At 35.0% G+C, this 17,634-nt stretch overlaps 1 protein-coding gene and 1 long non-coding RNA gene across 8 annotated transcripts in view; one reads left to right on the top strand and one right to left on the bottom strand.

Annotated features, from left to right (window-relative positions):
- The window catches only part of LOC138184913 (uncharacterized), a 325,808-nt gene that overhangs the window by 147,674 nt on the left and 160,500 nt on the right, over positions 1-17,634 (bottom strand). The window contains exons 6-7 of one of the 5 annotated variants that reach the window (XR_011174458.1): positions 9,279-9,347; positions 9,053-9,188 (exon numbers count right to left, since the gene is read on the bottom strand). The exons of 3 other annotated variants lie outside the window; for them this stretch is intronic. This is a non-coding gene — a long non-coding RNA (uncharacterized LOC138184913). Of the gene's footprint in view, positions 1-9,052; positions 9,189-9,278; positions 9,348-15,725; positions 15,915-17,634 lie in introns of those variants that run through there. One more of the 5 variants, XR_011174460.1, reaches the window with a different exon arrangement.
- Positions 1-17,634, top strand: part of GluRIB (Glutamate receptor IB) — a 346,208-nt gene that overhangs the window by 313,836 nt on the left and 14,738 nt on the right. For all 3 annotated transcript variants that reach the window (XM_069114169.1, XM_069114258.1, XM_069114339.1), the window contains exons 5-14: positions 9-141; positions 1,825-1,945; positions 2,355-2,519; positions 8,982-9,197; positions 11,373-11,480; positions 11,828-11,941; positions 12,539-12,659; positions 13,110-13,204; positions 13,765-13,988; positions 15,506-15,718. In XM_069114169.1, coding sequence (XP_068970270.1) covers positions 9-141; positions 1,825-1,945; positions 2,355-2,519; positions 8,982-9,197; positions 11,373-11,480; positions 11,828-11,941; positions 12,539-12,659; positions 13,110-13,204; positions 13,765-13,988; positions 15,506-15,718 — 1,510 coding nt within the window. The remainder of the gene's footprint in view (positions 1-8; positions 142-1,824; positions 1,946-2,354; positions 2,520-8,981; positions 9,198-11,372; positions 11,481-11,827; positions 11,942-12,538; positions 12,660-13,109; positions 13,205-13,764; positions 13,989-15,505; positions 15,719-17,634) is intronic.

Raw genomic sequence — 17,634 nt, 5'->3', positions numbered from 1 at the left:
TGTTCCAGGACTGCTCAGGCTGCAACAGATCTACCAGGGCCTGAAACCAGGCAACGAATCGTTTCAAGTAGAAACAGTGAAAAGAATACAAAATATGTCCGAGGCGATCGATTTTTTGCGCAGCTTGGAAGAATTGAATAGGTGAGTTTTCGAATTTTATTTTCGATAAAATTTTGTTGAAAATTAGATATGTTTGGAAATTGGATAAGTTCGATGTTAAAATAAAAGAGCATCGTATATAACGAATGATATTTTAACCGATTTTTCGGCTTCGTTAAGGGATTTAACGAATGAATGGTTGCGTACACGGAGCTCGAAAATGAATATTTACGTTGAAATAGAACGCAAAATGTAATAATAAAAATTGTTGGGAATAATGAACGTAGCTTCGCTCGTGGGGCAGATTCATTCTTTAAATAGCATATTATTTCACAATTTTACTCTAAAAGCGCTATTTATGTCATTACGGGCAATGAAAGATTCAATTGCAGTTAAAAACGAAGGTAACGAGGGAAACATATAAATCTATGCATAATAAAAATCACGAACACTAATTCCTTCGGAAATAGTCATTTTATTTGGCAAATTTGTCGAAAATAAAAATTTAGTAAATCGTGAAACATATAGAATTTATAAGAATATTCTATGAATGTAGGATGCTTCGGTCGTTTGCTTACGAAATGGAGTAAAGTATGAAGGAATAGTCAAAATCATTTTATCTATCAAATTTACAAATTTGATCAGTAATAAAAATTTAATACGCCACAAAAGATATAACACGTGGACATTCTGCAAATCTATGATGCTTGTAATTTTTTGCGATATAGAGGGAAAAAGAATAGGCTCTCTGCAATCGTTGGCGCATTAGTATAGCTTTACTTTTCGAGCAGTAAAATCTGGCCGCATTCGGACAGGCTGACGGATCACGCTTTTGTGCGAGTACGAGCGGTCACCGCGTATCTCGGCCACAATTTACCACTGGCCACGCATTTGCACGGGCCAGGTAATCAACAATCAGCCTGACAATGAGCCCGAATCGAATGAACGTTCCCGTTACCAAAAACAAAACGTAACAATTTCGGATCGTTGCAGGCAAACGGCTCGTTGTACAGCGACTTTATCGTTGGAGGAACGACGCGGCTGGAATTATGTAAATTCATTACGGGTCCACAGGGTTGTTAGAACCTGTTCCGTACCAGAGAAGTCGAGAAATATTTCACGAAATGGGGACGACAACGAACGTTCCTTGTTTAATTGTAATACTCACTTAAATGTGATACTATAAGCGAAATGAAAACGCGAAGGATATTCTATGAATAAATATATATATATATCGTTTAAACATTGAAAAATTTGCATATCAAATCCTTTGGAATATAATAAAATCGTTTGGGTGCGGTATTTATATGTTTAAACAATTGTGTAAGAAGATTATATTAATAAATCTTTCGAGATACGATAAAATTATTTGGATATGGTATCAAAATATGTATTTCATTTAAATGGTAATTTATTTTGTTAACATATTAGTAACGTTTCATTAAACCGCATTAAGACATTTCCATATATTTCAACGGATTTGTAGCGCCCTATCAAAGTAGATTAAAGTATTTTAATATTTATCCAAGATATTATTTGAATTATTTTATTGACAGTTCTCGCGTCTTTAATATCGTTCCCCTTGAAACTTTTAAAGATTACTCAAAGTGCCACCAACGTTACATCAGGACCACTCAAAGTCAATAGGAAACTCAATTTAGCTGTTACAGCAAGATTAAATAATAAACGTAATAAATAAACGTAATAAATGTAATCTCTTTGCAGATGGAGTAACAAGTACGTGATACTCGATTGTCCTACGGACATGGCGAAAGATATTGTGGTGAGCCACGTGAGGGATGTTGCACTTGGGAAAAGAACGTACCATTATTTATTAAGTGGATTGGTGAGTATTCGCCTTATGATTAAATAATGCAATAAAAGCGATGATCATTTCGAACCATCATATAATAATGAAAATACATATTTCGCTTCTGAGTTATAATTTATGTATAAATTATAATTTTTAATTTGAAGAGAAATCTTCCAGCAACGTAGAAGACTTTACAGTTCAATCAAAACTACTACGACGTCCGCACTTTTATTCGTGGTTTTATCTCACCAATCAGATAGATTCTGTATCGACACGATGGCTCGAGTAATTTCAAATAAACGAACACGCTTCTAGCACACGAATACAAAACCAACCCTTTTATTTCTATGAACGTCCAAGTAGAAATGCGGAAACACTCGACTGATTGCGAGCTTTGTGTCTTTTATACGATGTTGCAAACACGTTGTTTTCGTAAAATCAGATAATGGACGACCGATGGGAGAGCGAAGTGATCGAGTACGGCGCCATCAACATTACCGGGTTTCGAATCGTGGATGCTACGCGACCCTACGTCAAAGATTTCCTAGCTGGTTGGCATCGTCTCGACCCAGCTACGTCTCAAGGAGCTGGCCGTGAATCCATTTCTGTAAGTATAGTACTCGTTCTTTCCTTACGACTATTTCGTATCACCCATACAATCTCAAAGTTAACGATACAAACCAGAATATCCTTATTTCTAAGGATCATATTTCCATTGCACTGTGTTATTAAGTCGTCCGAAAAGTTCCTTTCGTTTTATAAAGAAATAATGGATGCGCAATTTTCCATTTTATATTATTTTATTCAATTACATATGATCCATTTTGTTCTATCAAACTAAAGATCACAACGTTCGAAAGATTAGGTTTCATGTTTGTATAAAGATGCGTTGTTGTAAAAGACGTGTCTGTAAAAGAAAGACACTTTCCGGACAACCTAATATTTAAAAATTGGAAATTTGTACGTAAACTCGTATATTTATAAACCCAATTAAACAAATGGATTTCACCATCTAGAAAATATCGAACATCTATGCAATTGACGTTTAAGTGGTGAACGTTTCTTGTTCAAAAACGATAGATATATCGTAATCTTATTCGTAAGACCAAAGGCTGGAGATTTGAAAGACGACTCTGTGCCGAAATTGCATATTTTTCTATTGCATATATTTTTAAAAAGTTGCCTCGTTTCTTGTGGTAAAACGATCTTTCCTTTTCTTTGAAAATCAAGTATTATCCCTAGTTTCTAGTACCCCCAATAGCCTTGAACGCTCTCGGTAGTACCTGTCAGGCTGTAGTCGTCTTTCCAAGAGGGAGACGCCTATTCGAGTTCCATATGGGCTGTCGAGTACCATCAAGTACTCCAATTTTCTACCCTAAGCGAACCAGTCTACTCCAGTTTCCGACTTGTTTTCGGATACTTAGCGCGGTCAAGTGGACGCGATTGCACGTAAAAGGGACGCTTCGAGTCACCTGAAAAGAAAATCAAACTGAAGATCCGTAACCCGAGTAACCTGACTCTTTGTCAGACAAAAGGACCCAGGTCTGAATCAAATTAATGTTGGCTAAGTCTAGAACGCTACACATGGTAATTTATACTGCTTTCATCAACCAACAAATTTTGAAGAATTATCGAATAAAATTAGATAAAGAAAACTTAACAAAAGATGCAGGAAGATTAAGATGCAGAAAGAAAGAGTATAAAGCGTGTTTAAACTTTTGTCTTTTAGCTATTTCATTGAATTTCGTTGACTCTGTGAATTTTATTATTTAGTGTTATACTATTCGGTGGTTGACACGAAATGTTTCAATATAACAGGATTAAACGTAAAAATGATCTGTTAGTTATTTCAAATTTAAAAAGAAATTGTTGTAATATATATATAGGCTTTTTTATTAAAAAGTTAATAAATATACAGAATTTTTAATATTATGAAAACCAATATGTTTAAAGTATTCAAGAGGGTGAAAAATACACATTTAAAATAAATAAATTTAATAAATATAGGATTGATTGACAGCATGTTGAATTTAAAGATTTCTCCTCTATAAAAAAAAATGAAAAAACGTGAGTTGTATGGCTCCTTCGCGATCTTCCATCGAGAAAAAATGTAAACTTGAAAAAAATTGCGTCGGATAGTATTACACAACCTACAAATAAAGTTAGGGAAAAGTTGAAGTGTTGAACAGAAAATTACATTAAATTACATGAAAAGACGTTAGAGAACGCTTAGAAATATCGTACGAATATTGTACAACATCGAATATCACGTAACTTCGTAGACGATCTAAAATTCACAATAACAGGGAATGGTAGCTATGAATCATTTTTACCTTTCTAGCACTATTGAAGTATGTTACCGAGTCCATTGAAATCATACAACAATATTTACACAAGGCTATCAAACATTTTCAGCACTTTCAGCAATGTTATACAATGTTATACAATATCGAAAATCGATAGACACGCCCTTATATGTTTTTTCCTTTGCAACAATATTGCTATCGATTCACAATAACATAGCATAAGAATGTTAGGATAGAATACGATTAAGCCAGAAACATACTTGACCGAAGTAATTTGTAAGTAATTTGCCTTGTAATTCGTCAAATTCGATTATGAACAATTTTTAAGTTTGCGGTTCCGGTCGATTTTCACCCGACGTTTCTACAACTCGACATATTTGTTGTTATATTGCGTTTACTTTAACGCGGTTTCTGGTGATCCGGGATCTATCTAACAGCTGTAGATTCCACGTGTTTCTGACAGAATAAAAATCACTGTTACTCGCTCTATGTATACGCACTGAGACATTAGAGTACCACGGTCTTAGTGTCGAAAACGGAGGATGCGTTGTTTTACCTAAATTAACAATAAAAAGCTCGCAGGTTTCACGCCATACGAATTGAAATAACAATAAGAAAGCAATACAATTTTAAGTAACCTACATTTAAAAACAGACTAGACTCGTTGTTAACCAAGTGATAAACAGTAAGATACATATTCGTATATCGTATACTTACACTGACAGCTCGACAACTATAGTTCTTCAGGAGGATACAATTTCTACTTGTCGAAAGGAAAAATGTTTGTCCAATGTTACTATCTTCACTTATAATTGTCGCAATTCAACAACGTGTGTAGGTTACTGTCTTTCTGCAACTTATTTTGTTATTTAATTTATTAGTTTCTGTATTATACTTTTTCACTGACTCGAATGACTCAACTATAGAGCTGTTTCCGTTTGTGATATCTTTCCTTGTTGGACCTAAAGTACGCGATATTTTCTCATGTTTTCGTTGTTATGTTAAAAACTAATATCTCATAATACATATACATATATATAATGAATTTGATTATTCGAGACAAAGTTCATGACTGAATTTTAAGACGTCTAATCTTGGGTGACTCAAATATCTTATTACTTTACTATACAAATTATTCCAAGATGTCGGGATAGCGTTACACAACGTAACGACGAATTTCATTGGACCATAACCGTTACCGCAAACCGGTATCAACCCTCGCACGTCCATCGTAGAATTTTACTGCGATCTATCAATGAGTCATAATCTAACCAAAATGATCGATGGTTATCACGATCTTGAGTAACGTTGCAGTTCCATAGTTTTGGGATAGATTCGATCCATAAGATCCGAATATAATGGTACGCGAGAGCGCTCAAACACTTGGAGAAACTTTTCATCAATATTCTATGTGTGTTGTACAAAACACTTCAAAATTTAATTAACATGAAATTTAATTAGACAAAGCAATCGTGAGCATATTGGTAAAAGTTGGAAGAAATCTGAAAATATATCTAAAACAGTACAATAATAAACAAATAAAAGTACAATATTAGTAACCTACAATATTTATATTTATGTTCAACTTCTTTAATCGTGTGCATATGAAAATGAATCTGCATAAAAATCCGCAATCTAACAATGAGTCATTACAGAACGCGTAAAGTTCCAAAGTTTCGTACGACGTACATATTTTTTTTATTATTATTATTATTTAATTTCTACTTTACAATTTGTCCAATTGGACATTTGGTAAATTTTTCTAACTTAATTGCTAAATAACATGTGGATGGCTACCTCCAGCGGGATACCATCTTCCAGTTTGACTATTTTATTTCTTTAGTGAGGTCAATGGGGTGTTTTCTTTTTAGTCTTCTTTCTATGAGAGTTTTGCTCGCTTCAGCGGCCAGCTGGTTTGGACGTGTTGCCGTTCTTTCCTTGTATTTTTTGCGTGCCTGCTGATTTCATCTTTGACCGTTCATATTACGTACATATTATACAAATAAAAATTTCCTATAGTAAATGTTCAAACATTTTCGCGAGTCACTGTAACTCGAAAGACTGTGTGCGACCCAACGCACCGATTATCCTGATCGATCCTCGTGCAATTTCTGCCCACGGTTTCCCAACTTTGGCCACGTGCCCGATGTGTCCCCGTGCTCGTGAATCTGCGTACGTCCCGTGAGAACTATAAACGATTTTCTCGGTTGCCAGAGTCAGCTTAACCGCGCCGTCCGGAAACGACCACGAAGAAACTTCCCTTCGTCCTCCGGTAATCGTGTCCACGCGATCATTTCAATTATTACGACGATTAACAGAGGACTTGGATTGCCAAATCGAGTCTGGTACGTTTGCTTGTCTCCTGTAACAATGACGAATGGCCCATTGACGAGGATCGATTGGATGTTTTGAAACTGGCCAGGTTTTGCGCTTGATAAAACGGATTTTGATAGGGGAACTCGATGTGACAGGTGGAACTACGAATTGGTAATTTGTTTGATTGCGTATAGAATAGCGGGAATAATTATAGAATTCGAGCAATTTTTAATACGTTTTACAGACTGGAAAAAAATCCTAGGAAGTAATATGATTTGATTAAGAGTCATTTTTCCACGCACATCTTAAGGAAATTATAAATTATTTATTGTATATCCATTAGAAAGAACTGTGACTAAATATAAATTTCTTTTCTTTATTATTCAATTTGTATTTTACGATTTGTCCAGTTGGACATTTGGTAAATTTTTCTAACTTAATTGCTAAATAACATGTGGATGGTTAAATAAATAACAGATATCCCCAGCGCGGTACCATCTTTGAGTTTGACTATTTTATTTCTTTAGTGAGGTTAGTGAGGTGTTTCCTATTTAGCCTTCTTTCTATGAGAATTTTGCTCGTTTAAGCAGTCAGTTGGTTTGGATGTGTTGCCGTTCTTTCCTTGACTATATATAGATGTATACAAATTATATGATTATATTAATATAATTATGTGATATCTATAATATATTATAATTACAGCACGAAATAATCACACAGTCCTTTAGAGACTCTAAACGATTTGCATGATTCAAAAATGGTTTGAATCGACAATTAACGTTGTACAGTTTGATGAGATAAAGAGCAGAAAAATAGAAACAGTGTTTTAAGAAACATGTGATTTTTCATGATATGCTGCGAGCATTACAGTTAAGAAAATCTTAAGTCACGAAAAAGGAATTTTATATCGCCTTTAACGCATATATGATAAACTTTTAGTATACCGATGTTGCATGTATATCAGGTTACATTCTGTGAGAAAACTCTCTTTAGATTCACGATACTTACTTCTCGTGCCACGTTTAAAAGCAAGCTTCATGTATAATTCATACCGCTACTTATAGCAACTGTATCTCTAACTAGGAAAGAAAACAGCCCTATAAAGGTCATTGCAATTACCATGATTTTTTTCTTACTTTAATCACTTTAAAACCGCAAAATACCCTTCTCAATTTTATTATATTTACATACACAAATATCGTACCGTGTAATCCAACATAAGATAATGTTGATAATTGTGGATCTTAATCGCTGAAATAAAAGTAAAGGAACACTAAGGTTACACTTAGAATTCATATTAAAATAGTTTCAGATTTATTTAATAAACGATTTCCGGGATTTTCGTCGATATCCATTTGCACGCGTCGCAGCACTCTCTTTGTCTCACCATCTTCTGTACCCTTAAAAATTAATGAAAATAAATCCAGTCATGTAACTTTCACGCTGTGGAAACAAACCTGCCCACAGGTGACCATAAATAATATTCCAATTCCAAGCAAAGAGTCAGTCAGATATCCGGGCATGATTCTGGACAGAAGAATGACATGGAAACGACACATCGTAGACAAATCCAAACAACTTAAATCAAAATTAAAAAAATTCTACTGGCTCATTGGAAAACGCTTCAACTTAAGCGTGCAGAGTAAAATAACGCTATATAAAGCGATATTAAAACCTGTTTGGACCTATGGGATCCAACTATGGGGAACAGCGAGTAATTCCAACATAGAAATTCTTCAACGATTCCAATCAGAAACTCTAAGATCCTTAATAGATGCACCTTGGTATGTTACCAACGAAACGATACATCGTGACCTTAAGATACCTGCAGTTAACAAAGAAATATCGAAATTCAGTAACAGATATAACGTAAGAATTAACAATCACCAAAACCCACTCAATTACTCAACTACTTGACACGATGGATCGGATCCGCAGGCTAAAAAGACATTATCCTTTAGATTTAAGCATCAAATTCAACTAGAATCAAATATACGATAAACACATATTATTCAAGTTAAAGTACCACGCCAGAATAATTTACTTATAATTCTCAATGAGAATTGATTGTAAAGTTCTTGCAAATAAAAAAGTAAAATATCTATGCCACACTGCCAACGGAACAGTTACATTCATCTGTTTTTCGAGACGCTGAGCACACACATACTTTCGTACACTCATATTCTAGTATATAGTCTAGTATATAGTCTAGCACACAAAATTATACATATCTCAATAGATATATTAAATTTTATAAAATATCTTTCGACGATACAGGAGTGATTTTATTTTCCAGAATCATATGACGAAACAACGTTAGAAAAAGGAATTTCATTTGTGAAATGTTCGACACGTCCTATGTTACCCCAAGTTACCTTTTTCTGACCTTAAAACAAAAATGATCACTGACGACTTCAACACTCATTCTACGATTTTCTTTGCGTTAGGCGCAAGCTGCGCTGATGTACGACGCAGTATTCGTCCTCGTCGAGGCGTTCAACAAGTTTCTGAGAAAAAAGCCGGATAGAAGCAACGTGAGGCGAACAGGGATTCCTGGCGGCAGTCAGATTACCAACGGCACCAGGGCACTGGATTGCAATAACAGTCGGGGCTGGGTGACGCCATTTGAGTATGGCGATAAAATTTCCAAGAATCTGAGAAAAGTAAGTCGACGCTAACTTCTTTTTTCACAAAGCCCAAAAATTGTTTTAAAAACAGATATCATGTAATATAGTGAATCTAACCTTTGTCTTTGGTTTTACAGCTAAGTATAGTAACTGGATAGTTACTATAAAATCACGACTCATTGCCAGCTGCAACATAAATATTCCATTACTAATTATATGTTTCGTTCAACTAATTATACGTTCAAACATTTATTTTGATTTTCAAGTCTCACCTTCTATTTTTGTGTAAAATGAGTAATAGAAGTTATATATCGCACATCATGGCATTTACACAGACAGAATTTATTTTAAACTATCGTTCAGACATCTTAATACTAGAAAATTCGGTTTGTAATAACGAAACGCACATTTTATTTAAAAATTGACTTTGTTATCCGCAAGTACATACATCGTACCAAACATGTGATGCAACGTTTACAAAAATACAATAGTCTAAAACGTAAACTATTCAGTTAGAAATTAAATCGTGAAATCTGTTCTACAAAAAAAAAAAAAAAAGAAAAAAAAATAATTCATCATTTACAACTAACTACTTTTCTCGCGTATACGAAGTCAGATAAAATATAGGAAGCGTACACAAAACTTTTTCCAGGTTGTGATTAATTATTATATGATTTGCCGAGACGCAGTTGGAACAATTTATAAACCGATCACTCCTACTATAAGAATTTCGTAATCGTACAATTTTGGTACCAATTGCACAAACTGGAAATCTATTTATGTTTCATGAATTCTTCATGAACAGCTTTTACGACACGATCGTTTATTCACTACGCGTACATCTAATATTGGCACATATTTCCAACGAACGCGGTATTCACATTAAAAACATGACAAGACTACGCAGCTCTGTCGAAATGATTCATTCGGAAATTCTTGAAGCGCGGACAGAAACGCAGAAATAGTCAATATATTTGAAATACCGGTGGCAACCAAAATTACCAAGGACCCTTGCCGACGTTTCTCTGCCATTGACAGTAATTGGCGGTTATTCTGACTCTAACGGCATTCCTACGTCCACGTCAGATCTTCTCCCTTCGTTCTATATACGTACGTATACAGTTACACCGGAAATGGCGTCGCTATATCTGCAACTCTGCTCCTCTTCATCAATTTGTCGTCTGACAAGATCAAGAAATTCCTCTTAGGCGAAAGAAATTTTTCCAAATTGATAATCATCGATAAAAATTTGCGTATGATAGTAGCGTATAATTAATGATTCCAGAAAAATAAATTTCATTTTCGTAAAGTGTCGTACATGTTAGTCGTATTGTTTGTATTTGTACAAGTCAAATTGTGTTTGACTCGAAATCACTTCAATTCAAATAACATGAATTTAAGTAAATATCTGATAAAGAATACTTAATATAGCATATATTTTAAAGTTAATTTAGTTTAAGAAATGGAGATATTTCGTAGAATTTTAGCTTCACGTGAAGTGTGAAAGGATATTTTAAGTTTAGTAAGTAACCGATACACATTGATAAAGTGCGATTGAGTAGCTTGGTTTTAAGTCGTTTGAGGCACGTAAATTGACTAATTTGAACGAAGCTTAGAAAGCTCAAAGAAAGTTCACAAGCGGTGCATTGAGAAAAAAATAAAGAAATTTGAATTTATTTTGCTTCCATCTCATTTTGTAAATTTTTATGCTATCAGAGATGAAGATACTTTCTGTTGCGTTTTAGTGTTTGTTGATAGCTTATTAACTTCTTTGCCCTTCCACTACAATCCTCTGTAAAATTCTTATATTTCCTCAACAATCGACAACGAACGATAAACAAATATTTTCGAATTTTACTAGATGATTATAAAACAAGTATACGCTATCGTAATATTCGCAGCATGGAAGTATAAAAGAGAAGTAGGTCATGACATACTAAAATCTTGGTTATATGAAACCACACCTTGACTGAAAAATAGTCGTTACTAAATACAATGTATCTCCACTTTAATCGCTTCATATATTATTAACAAAAAACTGAAACATTATTTTGAAAAATATCGATGAAATATAAATAAGATATATCTTATCGAAAAAGGGCTGCATTTGGTTTTAGACAACGTAATCTTCGCAAACACGTGCTACTGTGTATTTAAAAACCATAAAAACAGAGTTGCAAAATTTAACACTCACGCGTGTTTAACTTTCAGGTGGAAATCGAGGGACTAACTGGGGAGATCCGCTTCAACGATGACGGTCGCAGGCACAATTACACCCTCCACGTCGTCGAGATGACGGTCAACAGCGCCATGGTCAAAGTAAATATTTTTTTCACCCAACGAACACGAGCCGTGTGCCTCCGCCCCCAGAGACCGAGGCCAAAATGTAATCGGACAGTTTCGAAATTTTACAACGTAAAAAAAGAAAAAAAAGGAAAAAAAACATCGAAATTGTCGCGTGGAAAAACTCGACAATACCAATCCCTTTTAATTCCTCGTTTTATGTTGTTTGCTGTTTGACGAAGTCTACGGTCCGATGACTTTACGCAGCAATGTTGTCTATCGGTGACTATCGACCGACATGGACGCGAACATCGCTGTACGAACTTCATAGAGATAGCGATGTGGCTGAAAAGCTATTAACCGTTCACGATTTTCCTTTCAAGGTAGCTGAATGGACAGACGAGGCTGGATTCCAGGCCATCGCCGCAAAATATATTCGACTTCGACCGCATACCGAAATTGAGAAGAATAAGACCTACATTGTCACTACTATTGTGGTAAGACATTATGTTACAGTGTTTCTAAACACTCAAAAACCGATGGACACGTAATATTTTCGCTTAAAAGCGGTAAAACAGTTTTTAAATTTTTAATTTTTAATTTTTAATTTTCACAATGAACAGATGACATATTAATGATTCTTTGGGTTTCAATCGTATTGTTAGTACGTTGTGCTTTGTTGAAAATCGCACTTGCTCAAGCCAGACTTGAAGCGTCTACGAAATATCGGAATAGAGCGTAACATACTACTAACACGACTGAAGCCCAGTAACTCACAAATATGTCATTGTTATGTTTTTACTACAAAAGGGTAGAAAGTTAAAGGATCTGTAAAAAACTTTATGAAATACCATTTAATTTAATACTCCATACGATAGAAAACGCAGCTTATGCATAAAATGCTAAAGTATTGGCAATTTGTAATTTAAAATTGACAATCTATATCAAATATTGAAATTTTATCCTAAGATTTTTGAGCGTGAGTGTAAATGAAATGGATATAAATTGAATATCTGAATTGAATAAATTGAATAGATGGAGATCTGTATCGACTAAATTGTCTTCTTTATTTACATTATCTTTTAATGACACAGGAGGAACCGTACATAATGAAGAAGAAATCAGACACTGGGGAGATATTGACTGGCAATGATAGTTACGAGGGCTACTGCAAGGATCTAGCTGACCTTATAGCTAAGAAATTGGGAATATCGTGTAAGTATTTTATTTTCAATGTACATGCTATTACACGGTTTTCAAAGTTTATATCTTTATGTATTTTGTACAAGATAAAAAGTAATTAAACTGAACTAAATTAAATTGCAAGAATGTCTTGCCCTCCTATTTATTCTCTCGAGTCATTGGCAATTGTTACACGATAACCGAAGCTCATCCAATCGAACTATAAATGCTCGTCCATATGACTATCATTGATATATCAATTTTATGAAGAAAAAGGAATAAAATTAAAAAAGAGGATGTTACACAAGAAGCCCCTAGTTACCCCGCCCTTAGAGGTTCAAGAACCTTTTTCTCGCCGACTATCCATCTAAATTGAAATCGAACATTCAAAACATTACCATTACTTTAACGATAATTTCACAACTTGTAAAATATCGATATTAAATTTAATATACATATATACATTAAATTTCCCTTTTCTAGATGAGTTACGAATAGTTAAAGACGGTAAATACGGAATGGAAAATCCAGACGTTCCCGGTGGTTGGGACGGCATGGTCGGCGAGCTGATTCGGAAAGTAAGTTTCAAAGAAGTCGATGAATACATTTCATCGCGATCTAGATGCGTTTTTCACAATAATACACTTTGGATGTTGGTGTATTGGGGCGGACTAAACGATTTCGTGTAACTACGCGAAAGATTGTACTATTGATCGAGGTCCAACGAAACGAACGTTCAACGAGCTGTTTTATCTTTGGACAGAAAGTACGAGGCTCTTCCACCAGATGCCACGAGCTTGCAAGCTCTTTGATCTTGTCTGCTGTATTTCGAGCTACATCTGGTGGACGAACTTCGAAAGAATGAAATGGGAACGCGAGAGCTGTTTATTCGCATTTGACGAAAATGATTCCAAAATGAAACATTTAGTGTATTATTATTATTATTAAATAGTTATATTAATATACTTTATACTAAATTGTTTAATAATTCTTCAAATAACGAACATATTGCTTGGACGACGTATTTTATTCTAAAACTGAAAAGTGTTGTAAATTTTACCTTTTGTAATATTGTTTATTGTTATCTTCCTGTTTTATAATGTAAATTGTTTTATTGACAGTTGTACTATATTTTTAGGAAGCAGACATTGCCATTGCTCCAATGACAATCACTTCTGAACGTGAACGAGTGATCGATTTTAGTAAACCTTTCATGTCACTGGGTATTAGTATCATGATCAAGAAGCCCATCAAACAGAAACCTGGTGTGTTCAGCTTCTTGAATCCGCTGAGCAAAGAGATCTGGGTCTGCGTTATCTTCTCCTACATCGGTGTATCCATCGTTCTTTTTACCGTGTCCAGGTAAATGCGATTTTTCCGGAACTGTTCGCTTCTTTCGACGGATACACGGTTAAGTAGATACGGTCGGTATATGGTCGGACATACGGCAATACGTATGTTCCATGCGTTTAATGTCTCTTTTATTATGAAGCATACTGAATATTTTTCAAATTCGATTTAAACATAGTATTTTGATTAACAATAGAGAAGTTTCTCAATATTTTCAATACGATAACTAATTATTTTACAAGTGAATTTCTATGAAATATTGAAAGTTTGTAACTTTCTTTCGTTATATATTGCATCGTGCATTGCGCTTGTATAATTGCGCGTGTATTTTATATAAAAATATTTGCTATTGCTATAACTACTTCCAAAAAACAATTTCCTTTAATTAAGTAAATAAACGAAATTCAGGGACTACGACAAGTATATATAGTAGCAAGGATTATAAATTTTTATTTTCGTTTATACGTATTTTTATATATTCTATCCTCCAATATATTCATTAACACGCATCCCTGCATTGTAAATCAAGGAAAAGGGAAGCTAGGCCTTAGAGCTAGAGAAAACAGTAATTTATTGTCACAGAAATTCCCGTATTCGTGATTGATCGGCACATTCAATGCCACACACAAACCACACGACATTAGCTTCCCTTTAGCCTTTTCCTGTCGATGGCTAATTACACAACAGCTTGTTTACCTCTTCGCCACAGTTATGGACTCTCGACAATTATACGTGCATTTATCACGATTCGCCCCTGCTTTTGTTTCAATTCCTATCTTGTTATTTATCGTTCCGTATCTCACGTGACTTTCCCAAATACGATTTTAAGCGATCACGAGAATACGATCGTAATCTCGATGAAAGACGGATAAAACCTAAACAATTGAACGTTTAATTACCGAGTAGCGGATACCTTGGTCAATCATTGTTTTTCTCTTGAGTTCCTGATTAATTAACCAAGAAAAATACGGCCAGAGGGACTTCAGATTTTCTTTCGATGATTAAATTTTATCTTCTTTAATGAACGTTTTTCTTAAACCTCGATTCGTATTGTTGGGTCATACGTGACTACTGTAGATTAGCTTAGGTCGGACAATTTTAAGGTATTTTATATTTTGTGTTTTATGTGTTCTATATTTTATATGATAAAGATCACTGGTATCAGTAGTGGGATCATTTATTGTATAAAATAAGAATCCTAATATTAGCTGACCTAACATATGTTATTGATGTGATCTAGTGATAGATAGTGATAATTTCAATTCACGATTAACCCAAATCTTTAGTCATAAAATGAATTTTCCTTAAAAGAAATTTACAATTTAAATCAAACAAAGCTTTTAAAAGAGCTAAGAGTCGAAAAGATTTAAAATTAAGAAATCTCCGAATTAAAACAGGTCACGGAATATCAAATCTATTGTTCAATCTATTTATTCTACGTACAGAATATTAAATCCTAATCGTATGTCTTCAAAAACACAAACGTAATACATAAAGGACTCGTCATTAATATCACACGTTCTCCACAGATTCTCCCCATACGAATGGAGAGTACTGACTCTAAGCACCGGTGGGGATCCCACAATGGGTACAAGGAACGATCCCACGCTACAACACCCACACGGATCGCAAGGATCTCCCCACATTCCAACCTCGAGCATGGCGAACGATTTCAGTATCATCAACAGCCTTTGGTTCGCTTTAGCCGCGTTCATGCAGCAAGGCTGTGACATATCACCCAGGTATTCGTTCATTTCCTCCTCTGCAACGATCATCCTCTGAGCCTCGTGGTAACGTGAATCGCTATCATGTGCAGGTGCTTTGTAAAAATTAATTAGCTTAATCTCGGTCAATTATCAGGCTTTCTTTTTACGTCGCGCTCGAGTCCTCTTATCAGTCAGGCGGTGCTATCCTGGGAGCTTCTAGAACTACTCTTATCTCGAAACGTTGAGTAAAAGCAAGCTGAACATCTTTTATCAGTATCGCGATAGCGATCGAAGCGCACGTGGAGAAAGGTTTGAAAAATGTTTGCCTGGTCGTTTAGCGGAACAACGCAACGATAGGAAGCGTTGCGTGTTACGAGGGAAAAGATAGCTGGTTTCTTTCTCGACTAATTATAGCTACTTTCGTTCTGCGTCCTGTTTCCATTTCCGCGGTACAAGCAAATGGGGTGAAGTGCATAAAGTACACGGCGCACACAGAAGAATGGTTGTCTTTTAGTTGGAACAGGTCAACCGCGTTGTCTGCTAATGAGATGAATTGGATAAGATTCTAAAGGTTCGTCGCCCCGAACTCGCTTAAAGTCACCTGGTTAAACACTTCGCGGTTCTTTTAAAAGAGATTATTTCTGCGTAATTAACAAGTTCCGATCGAAGATATGATAAATTGTGAAGGATCTAATAGGCGCGCTTATAAACGCCTCACGATGATGTATTGTTTTATTGTATGATTGTAATTAACTGTATTGAATAATGTATCGAACCTAATACCTTCTCATTTAGACACCGATTAATATAGCAAAAGTATTTCTATAAAAGTGTGCCCTACTAAAAAGAACCTTTCTATTTCATCGGAGACGTGCTCATAATAAACAATAATTATTATATTCTATCCGTTATTTTGCTTACTTTTTAAAATCATTTCATCGAAGCGCATAAGAATAAAAATGCGATAACTACGATATCAAAAGTATTACTTATCGCTAAAAAATTGCATGGAGGCAAAGTACGCGTCGATAGCAGTGATTACGTTAAAGAGGAAAACAGATATTTCATACGTAACGACCTAATACAGATTTAAGATGTCCTTCAACGCATGATCTCCATCGCCAACCGGTAGCAGATAGCTGAGCGATGATAACCTTTAGGAGGGTGATTTACTGGGTTCGCCACCCGGGGGTTAAGGTGCAGGGTAATTACTGTTGCAAATTCCTTCGTTTAAATTACAACTGCGTGCCAGGTAAACGGCGATTATAAACCGCGTGGCCAGAATTATCAGAATATAATCGGATTACATTTCGTAGTCTCGTGCCGGGCGTAATTTAGAACGGCTCTCTCGCAATCAGCGCCGTGATTAGGCCTCCTAGGCTATTCGAGGGTGGCTCATTTGAATGAGCGTGCCGTTTCGTAGCCACGGCTCGAAAATTCCATTAGCGACACGCTTTGCCGCCAACCGAGGCCGTATGTGCTACAGTACCTATAAAAAGTATTCGAACGTTTACCATAAAATTCTTTTATGTGCGTTGTACGAAACTTTTTGAAATTTCATTAGCACTATAACGAAACACGACTATTACGATTATAATAATAAAATTTGAAGTCGATGTAGAAGTTAAGTTACCAAACGTTTATTGCAAATATATTTGTAGTGAAAACTTGAACATATAATTAGTGTTAAAGATGATCTCATTAAATATATCGTGGCTTACCAATATTGTAAGTAATCGAACGTTCAAATACTTTGCTCGTCTTAGCGAAATATGCGTTTTCAAATAAATATCTTGTAACTTTTAAATATATCTTCAGATTTGTTTAAAAATTTACCACTATAATCATGATAGCCGTATCGTATTACGATGATAATGAGATTTCAAAATATTTTCTGCGATATATACGGAAGAAGTTTCTATGATTTTTCGAATACTTTCGTGAGTCACTGT

The sequence above is a fragment of the Bombus flavifrons genome, chromosome 1 (assembly GCF_040668555.2).
Source record: "Bombus flavifrons isolate JBK064 chromosome 1, iyBomFlav1_principal, whole genome shotgun sequence".
NCBI lineage: Eukaryota > Metazoa > Arthropoda > Insecta > Hymenoptera > Apidae > Bombus > Bombus flavifrons.
This window is presented reverse-complemented; position numbering and strand designations above follow the sequence as displayed.